General features: G+C 31.8%; 2 protein-coding genes across 13 annotated transcripts in view; one reads left to right on the top strand and one right to left on the bottom strand.

Moving 5' to 3' along the window:
* LOC143252982 (uncharacterized) overlaps window positions 1-13,116 on the top strand; it is a 57,843-nt gene extending 44,727 nt beyond the window's left edge. For 6 of the 7 annotated variants that reach the window (XM_076505980.1, XM_076505977.1, XM_076505979.1 and 3 more), the window contains 6 exons: window positions 1,483-1,580; window positions 2,648-2,698; window positions 4,275-4,526; window positions 5,066-5,178; window positions 6,790-6,876; window positions 8,621-13,116. In XM_076505980.1, coding sequence (XP_076362095.1) covers window positions 1,483-1,580; window positions 2,648-2,698; window positions 4,275-4,526; window positions 5,066-5,178; window positions 6,790-6,876; window positions 8,621-10,285 — 2,266 coding nt within the window. In that variant the 3' untranslated portion in view covers window positions 10,286-13,116. The remainder of the gene's footprint in view (window positions 1-1,482; window positions 1,581-2,647; window positions 2,699-4,274; window positions 4,527-5,065; window positions 5,179-6,789; window positions 6,877-8,620) is intronic. The other variant, XM_076505976.1, reaches the window with a different exon arrangement.
* Window positions 13,117-15,010: 1,894 nt separating this feature from the next.
* LOC143252983 (lysophospholipid acyltransferase 6-like) overlaps window positions 15,011-18,187 on the bottom strand; it is a 43,166-nt gene continuing 39,989 nt past the window's right edge. For all 6 annotated transcript variants that reach the window (XR_013029289.1, XM_076505983.1, XM_076505984.1 and 3 more), the window contains one exon: window positions 15,011-15,960. Coding sequence is in view for 5 of the 6 variants with exons in the window: in XM_076505983.1 (XP_076362098.1) it covers window positions 15,789-15,960 (172 nt within the window). In the remaining variant the exon portion in view is untranslated. The remainder of the gene's footprint in view (window positions 15,961-18,187) is intronic.

Raw genomic sequence — 18,187 nt, 5'->3', positions numbered from 1 at the left:
TTTCAGGCTGTGCTTTAGCCAGTTTACCTGCACTGAGCCATTGTCTGTGGTGCTTAACATTTCTATAATATATCCATTTTTCATCTCCAGTCACTAACCTGTCCAAAAAAGGTGAGTTATGTTTACAAGAGTGTAGAGAAGTGCAAATGTCCACTCTTACTCTTAGGTTGGCTTCTGTCAAATCATGGGGGACCCATTTTCCAAGTTTTAACATCTTTCCAAGCTGTTGCAGATGATGGTGAAATGATGAATGGGTTGAATTAAGCTTCTGTGCTAGTTTATCAACTGTTGCAGCACAATCTCTATCAAGTGCAGTCAGCAGCAAGTCATCATTAAACTCAACAGGGTGACCTGAATGCATAGGACATTACTTATGGGATAACCTGATACAAAACAGTCATCCATACAAAGTAAACATTATAATTACAAAACAGTCATCCATACAAAGTAAACATTATAATTACAAAACAGTCATCCATACAAAGTAAACATTATAATTACAAAACAGTCATCCATACAAAGTAAACATTATAATTACAAAACAGTCATCCATACAAAGTAAACATTATAATTGCAAAACAGTCATCCATACAAAGTAAACATTATAATTACAAAACAGTCATCCATACAAAGTAAACATTATAATTGCAAAACAGTCATCAGTATGAAGTGAACGTTATAATTACAAAACAGTCATCAGTATGAAGTGAACGTTATAATTACCAAACAGTCATCAGTATGAAGTGAACGTTATAATTACCAAACAGTCATCAGTATGAAGTGAACGTTATAATTACATACAGGATGAATATTTTCTTTATTATAGAACCATCTATTGATATGTTGTTTCATGAAAACAAAAAACCTTGATAACATGGGCCTACAAAGTCAAACTTCATAAAAGGTTTTTGGTTTTAATAATGCATAATCTATAATTCAATTCTTCAAACTGTGGTAATAATAATAATCATATTTTTGTTATTATTTCAATTACTACAACAAAAGCTTTATGTTGTTATTTGATTGTGTTTAGATTCTAGAATGATTGATAAGACTCTCACGTTGTGATTGGTCTAGAGATATCTATGGCCAGTGATTGACAACATTTTAAGCGTAACAAAATGTGACCCAATTTCAATGACGTTTTCTGAAATATCTGTATGTGATTGAGAAAAATGAATATCATGATTGTATCCAGAGTACAGGAATCACTATAGAACATCTAAGAATTTTGAGACACTAAAACCATCACAGGCCTGAATATTCAGTTTAATTCAAGCTGAGCATAGCTGTCTAATTATTGCCTTCTCAGTGGCCACAAAGTATCAGAATGAAAAATCTGTGTCAAATATTTTTAAATAAGTTGTCTTGATTCCTTGTTTTGTGGGAACACATTTTATATCAATACTTTTTTTACTTCCACATAGAACAAATATTTTTGGTTTTTACTTTGTATAAGTGGATTTGTTTTCTGTGTTTCAGAAGATACATTCATCCTCCTTGTGAACTGAGCTTACATGCAGAACCTCCCATCAAAGAAGAGATGCCAGATGATTATCTGTCAATGGAACCAGGCCAAGGTTTGAGAATGTATTTATTTTGTTACAAGAATTGTGATATCAATAACAATAAAGTATTGTAATTCTTGTTTAGTGTACCATACATCACTTACTATTGTTAAGTAAGTCGGGCTTTCATTAATAGTGTATAGATGTTTATTTTGCTATCATCATAATCTATGCAGTTAAACATCTTACAAGAAAAGGGTAAGTTTTGTAGACAGTAGTAGAAGGTCATGGAATAATTAGGTTAACAGTTAGAAAAGTGCATGAAGACCTTAGTTTGAAGAATTAGTTGTCATGGAAAAGTTATATTAGTTGTTAGTAAGATTCAATGAAGACCTTAGTTTGAAGACTTAGTTGTTAGATTTACTGTTAATAAAAGCCTATGAAGGTCTTAGTCGATGCAAAGATGATATATGTTGAAGAAACAAAGCTATTTTGTCTGAATCACCTGTTTTCTCTAACATTACTTTTCAAATGTAAAATAATTATTACCTTTTATCACAGTAAATTTTTGTATTTTAGATATATTGGGATGGAGACTGTAAAATTATTTTAATTAGACGTCTATGTATTAATATTGTCCACAGTGTACACATTAGTTCCTCTGAAAACACAAAATGCTCTTCTAGTATATTCTTTTCTGTTAGTATTATTTGAATTCAAAATGTATGTAAATGACAACAAGTTTGGTAAACATACAATATCAAAACCAGTTTCCCTATTAGGATTTCAAAACTTTTTAACACATGTCACAAAATATATATTTTTTCTAACAATAATGTTATTTCTTATAAAAAAAAATTGTCTACCATTTCTGTGATGTGCATGAAACTTTTCCTTTACAATAAACTGTATGAACAACATGTTAATATAGTGGAAAGATGGTAAGACAAAGCTAGTTCTTTCCCAGCATGTGTTGTGTAGCACAAGTACTGTAGTTATACTAAGTTGTAACGTAATTGTACTAAGTTATACTGTAATTATAATTGTTTATATAGGTATAGGTATATCATCATCTTTAACATTATCTAATCTTTCTTGTACCCCAACCATTCCTACTTCAACTGCCATGGCTCCACCAGTATCAGGAAATGATCAAGAATTGGCCTCACATTCTGCATTGTCAAGTCAAGGTGAGATATTACACAATGTTTGTATAAGTTTCATCATCTCATTTCTATTGTAAACAGAGAACCTAAACTAGGTAAAAATCACAAAAAGTATGTTTGAATATTGTGTGTCTATTCCTGTTGATAACAGATAACTGTTCAAGGTAAGAAGTTAAACCATGTATGTTGAATATTGTGACACTCTTCCTGTTGATAACAGATGATCTGTTGAAGGTATGAAGTTAAACAATGTTAGTTTCAATATTGCACGTCTCTTCCTGTTTATAACGGATGATCTGATCAAGGTAAGAAGTTAATTTTTGTTGAACATTTTGTCTCTTTTCCTGTTGATAACAGATGATCTGTTCAAGGTAAGAAGTTAAACAATGTATGCTTCAATATTGTGTCTTTTTTCCTGTTGATAACGTATGATCTGTTCAAGGTAAGAAGTTAAACCCTTTATGTTGAATATTGTGTCTTTGTTCCTTTTGATAACAGATGATGTATTCAAGGTAGAAAGTTTAGCAATGTATGTTGAATATTGTCTCTGTTTCTGTTGATAACAGATGATGTATTCAACGTAGAAAGTTTAGCAATGTATGTTGAATATTGTGTCTCTGTTCCTGTTGATAACAGATGATCTGTTCAAGGTATGAAGTTAAACAATTTATGTATGAATATTTTGTCTCTTTTTTTTTTTTTTTTTGTTCATAACGGATGACTGTTCATGGTAAGAAAGTAATCAGTATATGTGTGACTATTGGCTCTCTATTCCTGTTGATAACAGATGACTGTTGAAGGTAAAAAGTTAAACAGCGTATGTTTGAATCTTATGTTTCTGTTCCTCTTGATAACTGATGATCTGTTTAAGGTAAGAAGTTAAACAAAGTATGTTGGATACTGTGTCTCTGTTCCTGTTGATAACAGAAAATCTGTTCAAGATAAAAAGTTAAATCCTTTATGTTGAATATTGTGTCTCTGTTCCTGGTGATAACAGATAACCTATGTAAGGTAAGAAGTTAAACATGTATGTGTGAATATTGTGTATTTTTCCTGTTGATAAGAGATGACTGTTCAAGGTAAGAAGTTAAACAATATTAGATTGTATCTTGTATCTTTGCTCCTGTTGATAACAGATGATCTGTTCAAGGTAAGAAATTAAACAATGTATGTTTGAATATTGTCTCTGTTCCTGTTGAAGGTAAGAAGTTAATGTATGTTTAAATCTTGTGTGTTGGTTCCTCTTGATAACAGATGATCTGTTCAAAGTAAGAAGTTAAACGTATATACGAATATTGTGTCTGTTCCTGTTGATAACTGATGATTGTTTCAAGATAAGATGTTAAACAATATTTGGTGAATTTCTTAATTTTTTATTCAGTATAATTTATAAATGTCCAGATGATATCAGTTTACAGTTCTATAATGTGAATGTAAATTCTTCTATGGTTTGAAACATAGCTAAAGTGGAAACTGTTTTAAAAGATATGTAGTAAATGTAATTTACAGTGCTGTTTATTGTATGGCTTCTTTTAGAGAATTTCATTGCAATAAATAGAGTTTAAAAACTTAATGATAAATGTAAGATTGATTATTTCAGTGGACAGTTACATTCCTATGAGTCCTGGAAAGTCATTATCGATGGATCAGTCTCTTGGTACTTCTCGGAGTTCAAGCATTGCTTCGGAGCCATCAGTAACACAAGTACCAGAACTGAATACTCCTGATGGGTACATACCTATGGCACCACAAGACGATAACTACTTGAAGTACTTAGCATCCAATACATTAGGGACTACAGAGGAAGGCTGTTTAGATATCTCCACTTCACTTCCTAAACCCACCACTTGTGGTAAGTATTAAATGTAGCAACCATTGATGTTACATACAAGTGATATTACTTAATGTAAATTAAACATACAATGTATAGGTGAACATATTACATATTAGTGATATTAATTAATGTTGAACATATAATGTAGAGGTGAATATATTACACGTTAGTGATATTACATAATGTTAAGCATATATGTATAGGTGAATATATTACATATTAGTGATATTACATAATGTTAAACGTGTATAGGTTAATATATTGCATATAAGTGATATTACTTAATGTTAAACATATACGTGTAGTTTATTACTTAATGTGAAACATATGCATGTAGGTTAATATATTATTTATTAGTGATATTATTTAATGTTAATTAAACATACAATGTATAGGTTAATATATTACACATTGGTGATATCACGTAATGTTAAACACATAATTTGTAGGTTAATATATTAACATACTACACATGAGTGATATTACTTAATAATAAACATAAGTGTTTTTGTAATTACAATAACCTATGTGGTTGAGTGTCATTAAATTTTGACCAGGAACAGATTACATTCAGATGGCCAGTCCAAAGAGAAACACTCAGAGTTTGCAGGATGTTACCTTTCAGACCTTGTTGACAGCCAAGAAACAAGAGGTTTTCCACTTGGATAAAGTAAGTTACTATCTTGAACACAGTCACACTGGATACAAAGACATGCTAAGTAACCTATACACTAACTTCTGTTAACAAACCCACAACCTGTTAATGAACCTACTTACTAGCTACTGTTGACAAACCAATAATATGTTAATGAACCTACATAGAGCTACTGTTGACAAACCAATAATATGTTAATGAACCTACATGAGAGCTACTGTTGACAAACCAATAATATGTTAATGAACCTACATGAGAGCTACTGTTGACAAACCAATATGTTAATGAACCTACATAGAGCTACTGTTGACAAACCCATATGTTAATGAACCTACATAGAGCTACTGTTGACAAACCCATATGCTAATGAACCTATATAGAGCTACTGTTGACAAACCCATATGCTAATGAACCTACATAGAGCTACTGTTGACAAACCCATATGCTAATGAACCTACATAGAGCTACTGTTGACAAACCCATATGCTAATGAACCTACATAGAGCTACTGTTGACAAACCCATATGTTAATGAACCTACATAGAGCTACTGTTGACAAACCCATGTGTTAATGAACCTACATAGAGCTACTGTTGACAAACCCATGTGTTAATGAACCTACATAGAGCTACTGTTGACAAACCCATGTGTTAATGAACCTACATGTGAGCTACTGTTAACAAACCCATGTGTTAATGAACCTACATGTGAGCTACTGTTAACAAACCCATGTGTTAATGAACCTACATGTGAGCTACTGTTAACAAACCCATGTGTTAATGAACCTACATGTGAGCTACTGTTAACAAAACCATGTGTTAATGAACCTACATGTGAGCTACTGTTAACAAACCCATATGTTAATGAACCTACATGTGAGCTACTGTTAACAAACCCATATGTTAATGAACCTACATATGAGCTACTGTTAACAAACCCATATGTTAATGAACCTACATATGAGCTACTGTTAACAAACCCATATGTTAATGAACCTACATATTACCTACTGTTAACAAACCCATATGTTAATGAACCTACATATTACCTACTTTTAACAAACCCATAATATATTAATGAGTCTATGTACTATCTCCTGTTAACAAACCCATACTCTGTTAATGAACCTTTGTACTATCTCCTGTTAACAAACCCATACTCTGTTAATGAACTTCCACAGTAACTATTGTTTACAAACACATGATGTGTTTGTATGTACATACAACCTACTGTTAACAGTCACTTAATATATCAATGAAATGAACGTACATATTGACTACCATTAACAAACCCATTATCTATTAATGAACTCGCACACTAACTGTTGTTGACAAACACGTAATGTGTTATTTCAAACATATCTGGTAACTACAAACAAAAGCACACACATATATATACCAGTGTGTTACAACTTGTAGATAGAATTAGAAAGTGGTGTATTTTAAGGCCTTGTTTTAAAGAAATAATGTTTGAAAGAATATCATTATGGTTGCCATATCTTTGATTTGAAACAGTAATACTTCTAAGAAATTATTCAAGAAATTGTGGTTGTACTGAATGTAGTCATTGTGTGTTCTTATGCTTGTCTATCATGCATATTGACTTTAGTTCTGTTTGTAATTTCAGGTCAAGTCTTACTTTTCTCCATCGGAAGATGACTTCAGTGACCACATCAAACCAGTTCGAGCCTATTCCATTGGTAGTCGTCCTCAAGTAAGAGCAGTGCTTAAGAGTAGTTTTGAATTGTTATGAATTTCAGAGTAAACATTCTTCACATTACTGTTTTTTTTTTAAGAGTATGCTCATTAAATTGCTGTTCTTGGTAAATGTGTGATGTCTTACGAAGTATTATTTCTTATATAAAATAAGTGATCCATGAAATGTTATTTCAATAACGTTAGCTCACTAAGCATTCTAGATTTATTATCAAATGTTGTTTAGTTTTTTCTTTTATTTCAGAAGAAAATAGAGAAAAACATTTGAACCTTTGGAAATAAATTACTTCATTTGAAAATTCTCAGGTCTCTAATATATTAATTATTTTGTCTTTATAGTCATTTTCCAGCTTTGATTATTTATAGTAACATTGTTTTAGTTATCTAGCTCAAGTATATAACATTAAGGAATTGTTATAATATTTACCTTTGTCACTCTCTGACAAAGCAGTTTCATTCATCACTGCCATTTAAAGTCAGAACAAAAAAAATTTTCTTAACTTTCCATAAGATAAATTGAAGTCTTCAAAAAATAGAAATAATAAAATTTATCATTATTTTAAATCTTAAAGGCTCCTGTATAGGTCAGAGTCTCCTTAAATAGTCATTTTTAATTTCTAATTATTGACAAGAGGAAGTATGATTTATCTAATTTGTGGGATCAACTGCCACGTATAAAACATCACCATAGCTGGAAGTAGAGAGCATGTCCAGTAACATTTCTTGGCTCTAACCTTAGACTTTTTGATCTGAACCATGTCATGCTAACCATTAGCCATTTTCTTGTTATTTTGGAAAATGTGGTAGTTCCCACAAGGACAAAAAAATCTGATCCCTTTAAAATTACATTTTTCATTGTTCCATCTCTGACTTTTAAAATTAATCCCAGAGCAGTAACTATATTTAAATGATTTTTAATAATTCATGAGAGAGAACAAAAACCAAAAAAACTTTTAATGTCTAAAATTAATATTACACAAAACTGTTAAACCTTTCACTTCAACATAACACAAGACTGTTGAACCTTCCACTTGAACATAACACAAGACTGTCGAACCTTCCACTTGAACATAACACGGGACTGTCGAACCTTCCACTTGAACATAACACGGGACTGTCGAACCTTCCACTTGAACATAACACGGGACTGTCGAACCTCTTAGTTCGACATAATACAAAACTGTTAAACCTTCCACATAAAAACTTCTCTCATTGTTTAGACATTTTATTTAAATCAGTTTTAATTTCTCACTGGTTTTTGGACTCTCAATGCTCAAGTCTAAATGATACAATAAATCAAAAGTGAAAAGTTTGTACTACCAGATCTAAGGGCACGTTAATAATGTTATTTAGTCTTTTGACTTGGGAATTCGTGGTTAAGATATACATTTATGTTATTAAAAGCAAATAAGTGGAAATGAAGAAGGAGAAAATGAGGAAATTGTCTTCTTGTACAGTGACGTTCTGACTGAAAGAATATTCAAACATGTAGAAGTCCAAATAAGTAACTACTCCAGACTTAACCACCAGAGTTCACATTTGTTTATAATTGTATGAATCAAATAACAGTCTCTCCTTATCTTCATTATTTTATCGTAATGTTAAACTTAGAAAACTATAAAACTTTAATTTTTAGTGACTATGAGTAATTTCTAGTTTCATTAAATATTTTCTATTCGGATAAAGTTACAATATTTGTTGAATATACTTGAAAACTTTGGAGGATTTCATTTGTTTTTTAGCTCCAAAAAAGCCACCTCGGAGTGAATCTGGACCAATTTAGAGTTCGTGCCTTTTCTGTTGGGAGTCGGGCAACAAAAGGTGTGGCTAAGCATCAGGAGAAAATTGAATCTGAACTTGGGACTTTAAGATTAATGGATGAAAAATATTCCAAGTCATCCAGTGCACCACTTCTTCCCAGTAAGCCTCAACCTTCTCTTAGCAAAGAGGATTACTGTGATGACTTGATGGAGATGGACTACAGTCTGGCACCTAAGGTAGAAGTGACTCCAGACCAGAAGCAACCAGATTCTGGTAACACATTTAAACAACAACAGTCTAGTTGCCAGCTTTCACTTCGAGCTTCACCCATCTCTAAATTCTCACTGCAACCAGAAAATCAGATTAACAATATTGATGAGAAAGCAGAAAGAAGAAATGTTTGCATGAATTATGGAACTAAAGCTAATGGCAATTATGTTGAAATGGCTCTTGATAAATCATTATCAGGATATGTTGAGATAGCTAATTCTGAAAGTAAAGACACAAATGTAACTTCTAGGAAATCCTGTTATACAGGCTATATGAATATGGAGACAAAATACACAGAAAATGATTCAAAGATTCAGAAAAAAACAGTCAATGATAAAATTCTGAGTACATCAGTTACAAATAAAAAATATACAACAGATAGTAGGACAGATGTGTTATTAGTTAAAAGCAGTAATGAGACCAAATCTGAGCCTACGAACATCAATGGAGATTATGTGAACTTGGACTTAAGCCGAACTAATTTTGTGACAAGCTCTGTAGTCACTGCTAGTGCTCCTTTTGTCACTTCCAAGCCTATTAGTGTACCTGAATATGAGAACATTCAACTGGGAACCCCCAATAAAGCTTCTCCTCTAAATGTTTTTCCAAGTTTGTCGTCTGTGAGTGATTACACGGTGATGGCTGCAGTGCAGACACTAGTAACTGAACGGGTTACAGTTCCATGTCCAAATACCACTAAATCTCTTTCATGTACTAGTGGTGTTGGGAGTTGGAGTTTATCGCGAGTAGGAACAAAGAATAAACAAATTCCAAACGGACAAACAAGAAAATCTTTTCCTTCCCGATCTCCTCAGTTTGCCATAAGAAAGCAGATGTCGGCTCCAGTGGCACCTCTTGCATTGAAAGTTGACACAAGGAAGACGTCCTGTCCCTCTTTACACAAATCACCAGCCGTTTCTCCAGTCTTAGCAGGCAGGTCTCTTCTTGCACCAGCATCTGGCTCTCCTACACCTCCTGTTAAAAGTCACTCACCTGACCGAAGTAGTCAGTCCAGCCTGTCTAGTTTAGTGGATGAATGTAGCTCTGGCCATAGCAGTCCCATGCCAACTCTTTCTTCCTCCTCTCTGATTACAGGAGTGAAGGACAAGCAAAGCCATACAGAAGCTACTTATGAAAACATATCATTTGGTTCCTCGGCAGGTGGTGACTGCGAACTTAACTATGCTTCTTTGGACTTAGCGTCCACTCCCACAGAACTGGATAAAGCACCAAAGTCTCCACATGCTATTTCCAGTGGTCAACTGTTTGTGACAGCTGATAATGAAGAACTTCCTCTTTCTTACGCTCAAATTGACTTTACTAAGTCAGAGGGCTTAAGAAACACCTCTGACTGTTTGCGAGAGGGCAGAGTTTAGTGTTACACTTATTTGTGTTAGTAACTAGTCATTAAGCTCAACTTAAGGTTGGTTTTGGTCACTAAAACTTACACAAACAGAAGGTAGGTTGACTGAGCTGGACAGTACTACTTTTAATTGAAACATAAAACCTTGTTTGTGGTAAATATTGGAAACTGACTTCTTGTTGTAACTCTTAGTTTCCTTTCAGCTAACATTGTGGGCAATATTATAAAAGGCTGTCAAGATGAAAATTAAGAGTATTGAATTTTGTTTTTGTATGTTGAATTAACATATAGTGAATCTGTTATGTAATATGTAGGTAACTTTCTACTACAGTTTTTGTACAGGTAATTTGTAGGCTGCAAATTCAAATTTTTCAGATAAAAAGAAATCTATTTTTAATGTAAGTTAATTTCTAATAATGTTATAAGTTTTGTAGGATGACTATAACATCGAGCTGATTACTTTACAATTGTAAGATTTATTATTTCCTGTTCAAAAATTAAATGTTTCTGGTTTATTTTTTATCAATGAAGAGCTTTGGCAAGTTTCAACATGAGTTATGTATTGTGGTAACCTTTAACATCTTCAGGTACAGGGAAATACAGGTATTTCTAGATATGTACTTACATCTACAGGGAAATTCAGCTATTTCCAGATTTTCACTGTTATAATATAGCTAGGAATGAAGGAAAACATAGTACTGTGATGGTAATAAACTGATATTTTATGAAGCTTGTGATATATAAATGCTTGTACTTCAAAGGTGTAAACAGCATGAATTCAAAGCAAAATAATTTTAATAGTTAACTAGACAACAGATGTTAGATCTGATCCAAGATGTGGTTCATATCTATTGGTTTACAACTTCTGAAATTAAGGCAATCATAATGTATGATGTTTATTTTGATATTTCGTTAATTATGAAGTTACCTCTGATTTTAATTTATTACTTTGTTAACCATTTGTAAATTATTGTTTACTAAAGAAAATGGGATAATGAGTCCACTTGTAGATAGTTGTTTACTAAAGAAAATGGGATAATGAGTCCACTTGTAGATAGTTGTTTACTGAAGGAAATGGGATAACGAGTCCACTTGTAGATAGTTGTTTACTGAAGGAAATGGGATAACGAGTCCACTTGTAGATAGTTGTTTACTGAAGGAAATGGGATAACGAGTCCACTTGTAGATAGTTGTTTACTGAAGGAAATGGGATAACGAGTCCACTTGTAGATAGTTGTTTACTGAAGGAAATGGGATAAAATGTCTAGTAATGAAGATAGTTATTAACTTCTGATTTGGTTAACCCATTCATGTAGATTCAAGCCAGACATTTCTTTTGCTTGAGTGCCCATTTCTTTCCTCCCTTTATTCTGTGTTTTGGTATCAACGCTCAAGGCCATGAAGGTAGAAAGAAATATTAGTGTCATCTGTGGTTGTCCCCACTCATTTTCCAAGTAGACTTCCTTTAGTTTATACAAGTAAATGTTTTAGGTATGAATCTTACTTATATCTACTGGTGTCGTGGAAATTTTTACTGCTCCATTTAGATAAAGAGACTTAAAGTGCTCACAAATAAGAAAGGAGTCGTAGCAGTATTTGTGTTTCATATAAGGGTTTTATTTGGTGAAATGTTGCATTTACAGTAACTGTTAATCCATTGATATTGTGGTGAAATGTTTTACATAAATAAACATGATTGTTTGAGAGAAACTAACATAATAGTTTAGAAAAAACATAAATGTTAAATGTTTCTTAAAAAGAGTACGATATTGACTTTCTAGAGAGTTAACAGATAAATTGTAGCTTTATTTGAGGTCCTATTTGTTTATTTAAATTAACTGTTATTCAAAGATGAGTGGTGTCTCTACAAAAGGCATATTAATTAACTATATTATAAAATAAAACCAGATAAGTTAACAGAACATGGAGGAAACAAGATTTATTATGAAATAACCAGGCAAGTAGATCACTTAACAAAACAGAAATAAACATATTTTGCTTGTCATGGCAGTCACTTGGACGCAGACAATGTGGTAAGCCTAACAGTAGTGCGTTTTATTATTTATTTTCTTTACAATTCAGAAATGGTTTGTATAACACGAAATAAAAAGAAAATTGTTTTCAGTTTCTTTAAACAGATTATTTTATGTGCACTTTCTAAACATAATTGCTATACCTCCTTTATCTGTTCATATATAAAGTTATAGCAGTTGTGAAACAGTAAATGTTATGGGGACTGCTGTTATTGCTATTTCAACCACTAAGAGTCCATGTTTACTGTAAATTTCTCCCAGTCATTACACTGGAGGATTGAATGCTAAGAAATGAGAGTGATGTTAATTTAATCTGACAGGTTGCAGAATGGTGTACTTCAGAGTTCACCTTTTATAAATCAGTTCACTGTATTTAAAACAATACAATTCTTGTTATAATAAATTAAGACAAGGTTCATACTTTGTAATTTTAATAACTGTACTTATGGGTCAGTCACCCCATGTTGTGTTTTTTGGGCTAGATAGTGGGTTTTAATAATTGTAGTTTAATGTGTCATTATTGAGAGTACTGAAAAGAGCAACAACTTTTACAGTGCTTAATAATGTAGGATGTTGTGTTGTAGTTTATATACTGGTTCAAAAGTTTCCTAATGTGATTAGAGCCTTGTGGATTTGTCTTAATTTTATTGGATGAAACTAAATAACAGAGAATCTTGAATGTGTTGTAATTTATATGCTGGTTAAAAATTTCCTAATCTGATGAAAACATTATGTACACAAACATTTTTAAAGAATGTTTTAATTTTGTTGGATGAAAGTAAATAATAAAGAATATTGAAGGTCCAGTAAAGTTTGGTGAGTCTGTATCAGACTGAAAAGTTAGGAGATATTCTTAAATATGTAACCAAGCCTTTTATTCATGTACAGTAGTAATTTGTGGTTTTAAGTATTACACATGTAACCAGGCCTATTTTAAGTCATGTCTAATAAGGTAATTTTTAAATGTTCCCTATGTTTAGGCCTATTTTTATTCATGTACAGTACCCTGTAGTTCTAATACTGCACTTAACAATGCCTATTTTGAATGATGCAGTAAGCTGTGTGATAAAGTGGTCTACATGTAACCAGTCCTGTTTTAAGTCTCACACTTTTAAATTTCCTTTGGGCTTTAAGCCATTAGTTACATTTTGAGGGTAAAAATTATCCTGTAATGAAATCAAACATTATTGAGGTTCTGTAGTTGCTATGCAAGATTGATCATAACATTTCCAAAGATTTTATACAAGGTTGCATAGAGAAACATGTGAAACCCATAGCTCAGCTGATCACTAGTTTCTAGTTTGGTTAAGCTTCACTTATTTACTTTTCTGTTATACAAAAAGTAGTACTGTCACTGGGGTTAGCTAAGATCTTGAAGTAAGTTGAAATAACTCAAACATTACACACTTACACAAGACTATCTGTATACTTTTCTGTTGCCAGAAAAAGCATTAATTACAAAAATAATGGGTAAACAATATATTTAAATGCTCTATTTTATCATGGCATCCCTTGCTAGGATGTTGGCATAAATCTACAGATTTACAATGCTAAAATCAAGGTTCTGATTCTCCTTGATGGGGCTTTGCTATAGGAAAAATTCAATGCATCATGGCCTTCTAACACTAGCTTAACTGTCATCAAGTGTAGAAGGATTTAACAATATGTAGATTCAACTAGAAACTTTAAAACTCTCAAGAACTGCTAAGAGTATTTTTAAGGTTTATTGTTTATATGTAATGCTTCAAGAACATGTCAAGAATTACCTATGTTAGGAACTGTTCGTCTTCTAGCATTCTGTGATTATGTGAATTATCTTTGTAAGTTTCCCTAAACATATTTATGAGTCAGTTTTCAGAAATAGAATTAAATTTGTTAAAGCAATTCCACTTAAATAAATTCCAATACTGATATCAATTAGGTAATGTAAATACAAATTAAACTGTTAAGTACTTCACTGGATCAACTGTCATGATCATTGTAGTTAATTATTTAGTTAGGTATTTCACTAATGCATACAAAAGTCTAAGTGTTATAGTATTCTTTAATTAATATTCCAGTATCATTCTGGGATGCCGTCATCCTATATTAAATTCTACCAGTCTTATGCTATAAGCTAACCATCAGCTTTCGTTTGATTGCAATTGTAGTTGCTCTAACATTTCTAAAATATTGAAGAAATCTTTATTATTTTGTTTTTAGAAACATTACTTTTTAAGGTATAAAATATTACAAATTCCTAGTTTCTATGGTACTGAATAGCACTGTTGTGTCAATAAATAGTTCACTTAACTAGTACCCGAGTCTTTAGTGACAGTTTTGTCACGTGTCAATGAACATTACAGGTATTATCTTGATAAATGGTTTTAACAGATAAGAATGACATTAAATTACATGTGCTGTCCAAGTCCAATAGTTTTAGCTGGTTAGTATTGCTAACAGTGTATTGCATTTTCTGCCTTATTTAAAATGGATTTTGGTTTATTTTCGATTTATTTAAGCAGAAACTTGAACAATACTCACTTGTGCATGTTAGAGAAAGGAGCAATTATTTATATCAAGTACCATGGAAATGGGATATCCAACGTGAAACAGTAGTTGTTACAGTGTAGTTTGTGGGAGTATGTAACATACTGGAAAACAAAGTAGTGTTTTACAATCTGACATGTGATGGAATGAGTTCAGTAAAGCTAAATCCATGGAACTACTCTTTATGTACTATTTATTAGCCTTCTGTTGTCTGAAAATTATCTTGCTGAAAAGCTACAAGTTTAAACAAACATCATATCATTCCATTCCTCAGTCAAAGAAACTCCTTCATGCGAAGCAAAGTTTTAGTAAAAAAATACATTCTTAAGATTGTCTTGTTTGTTTAGATTTCATACTAAACATTAATAGTGAGCATTCTTTTCAAATTTTAGTCCCAATGTTTGAACTAATGTAACATCAAGATATTCCTTTTTCAGCATCCGTTGAAATATTAGAACTAATGTAACCAAACAATATTCTTTCAGTATTAGTTCAAACATTGGAACCACAGTAACTTCAACTGTATTTGTTTTCCAACTTCATTTCAAACATTAGGACTGATGTAACCAAACTATTTTGCTTTCATAATTTATATATATAAAAAAAAAGTTTGCTGAAGGAAAAGTTTTTTGAGAAAAGCACATAGGGTATAAAAATAATCAAACATCTTATATTTTCATATATACAAATTTTTGTAAGCACACCCACACTTGATGTAACAGAAATGTTTAAACTATACCATGTATCAACATATTTGTTTTGTTAATTTAGTTTAAAGTCTTACAACCACTAGCTAACAAAGTAAAACCATATGTTAAATATTATTGTACAAATAAAGTAAAATGTACTTTAAAATTATATATATTACTTTTAAAAACGTGAAATTATGTGAAACGTTAATTCCACTGCTCGTACTATAAACATCACACCAACTGAATGTTCAACCACTCTTTGCTAATTTGAAGCTTTTCTGCTTTTAAAGAATCTGTTGATCTCTGATGCAGTAGGGATCAGCTTGTCCATATCTTCCCGTGTACTCTTAGACAGGCCTTCTGGAGGAGGGAGAACTTTTGGCAGCAAGAAGATAGCAAAGATGGATAAAATATGGCCAATAAAATAAAATTGCCTAAAATAAAGAAACTATAATTAGCAAAGAAACAGAGTGCTTGAATAAAAACTCTTACATTTACTTTTAAGTGTCACAGTTGAATGTAAAGTTTAAGGATAAATTGCTTAAGCCTCAGGTAAATTTGTTAGCAAACCATTCTTCCATGTATAAAACTGGATATATTCAGGACAAAACAATTTTATTCATAGAAATTATTATTTACAGAGTGTAATGGAAACAATAAAACACATAAATGGGAGTTCATAAACAAATGATAACATGACAACCCAATGATGAATTTATTAAAGGTAGAAAACAGATAAGCTGTAATCAAGCCCCTTCCTTGACACATTCTCTTCATCCTGTTACACAGTTTAACAATATGCAACTGCAAGATCTTCCAAATGTGTTTTATTGCTGTCCAAAATCACAGTTCAGCCAAGTTCTTTGTGAGAAAAAAAAAAATTCAAAGGATAACCATTCATAAAGCCACATGAATGCCATAACTATTAATATGCTACCAGCCTATTCACTCATTCACCAGATGCTGGAAGATTAGCTCTGAGTTATATTTCTGAGGAAACAGTATGACTGCACTTGTCAGCAGTTAAGGTATTATCAAGTTTGTGTTTATCATTTGCTGAGATACAGTATCATGCTTCACTATAAACTGTTACATTGACTATCATACCATTATGTTAAGAAAACTGGTATGGGTATTGAAAGTTAACCTGAAGATGACCGAGGTAGGTCCAAATATTGTTCTCTACTTTATTTTAAAAAGCTGTAATACCCATAACTGCCATCCTGATATACATTTTCACTTAAAATGGGTTTCTCATCATCACAAATATGATACCATTAATTCTCTTCTTTGTTACTGAACAATATAAACTTTGAATCATTTGTAAAGAGTACACTTTTCCAGCTTTGTTCAATGTACTGTCAGAAGTTCAATCTTCATTTAAACCTGTTGATTTCCACTTCACAGCAGAAATATTTGAGCAGCTAAATGTCTAATGAGACAACTTTGTGCTAAAATATATATTACTATTTTCAAGGTAGCATTCACATTTGTACTTCCTAAAATATATATTTAATTGTTGTATATCTCATTAAAAAACACATGAAATACTTGTTACCTGTACCATTTCTATTATCATCATTGCTAGTTTCACATGTTGCCTTCAGTCTTCGATAGATCTCTCACTGAAACACGTGGAGTATTTTTGACCGACTGACCAAACTTCTACATTTTTGTCTTACCTTGGGAGGTTACTGTATTCACATTAGTACCAATACTACTGAACATGACTGCCTATATTTCTATAGACCTTATGTTGGAGAGGTATTAACTGATTTGTCATCTCTTGTGCAATTCATTTTCTACAGATGAAGGGAATCCTTTCTTATAATGTTTGCCTTTTATATTATTTTTTCAACTGTTTCATATTATATAAATTACATATACATACAGAAATCTTAGAATAAAATATTCTTTAGTTTACACTCTCTAGTGTTTTTAGTGTTTCAAAAATTAAATGAACATATATAAATGTTCAAAAAAACCTATCTTAAAAAATACACCATTTCTATTTAAAAACAGTTAAATGCCATTACATTGGTCTCCTAAACCAAATTAACTGTTAATTTCTTTCTTAAGAACTGATAATGAATAAAGACAGAGCCATATTACTATTTGCAATATTTTCTTAGTGAGTTAACTTAGTATTTGACACCTTAATACGATTTCTCAAAAAAATCACAACAAAATAGGAAAAAATTATATACATACAGTTATATATAACAATGATATACTTTAAAAACATGAACTACAGTCAATATTTGGCTTTTAATAATGCATTTTAAGTGTTTTATCAACTTTTACAAAATTAATAAAAAAATCAAACTGAGCACTGACTTAAGTTGTTCTAAAGTTCCATACTCTCTTCTAAGATTGAGTACGTTGTTCTAAAATTTAGTGAGTTTTTCTACAGGCACGCTGATTCTACTCTGTTCAAAGATTCAGTAAGTTTTTCTACAGGCACGCTGATTCTACTCTGTTCAAAGATTCAGCAAGTTGTTCTGAAGTCACACTGATGCTACTCTGTTCGAAGATTCAGTAAGTTGTTCTAAAGTCACACTGATGCTACTCTGTTCGAAGATTCAGTAAGTTGTTCTAAAGTCACACTAATTCTACTATGTTCCAAGATTCAGTAAGTTGTTCTAAAGTCACACTAATTCT

This window comes from Tachypleus tridentatus, chromosome 6 (genome assembly GCF_004210375.1).
Source record: "Tachypleus tridentatus isolate NWPU-2018 chromosome 6, ASM421037v1, whole genome shotgun sequence".
In the NCBI taxonomy this organism is placed as follows: Eukaryota; Metazoa; Arthropoda; class Merostomata; order Xiphosura; family Limulidae; genus Tachypleus; species Tachypleus tridentatus.
This window is presented reverse-complemented; position numbering and strand designations above follow the sequence as displayed.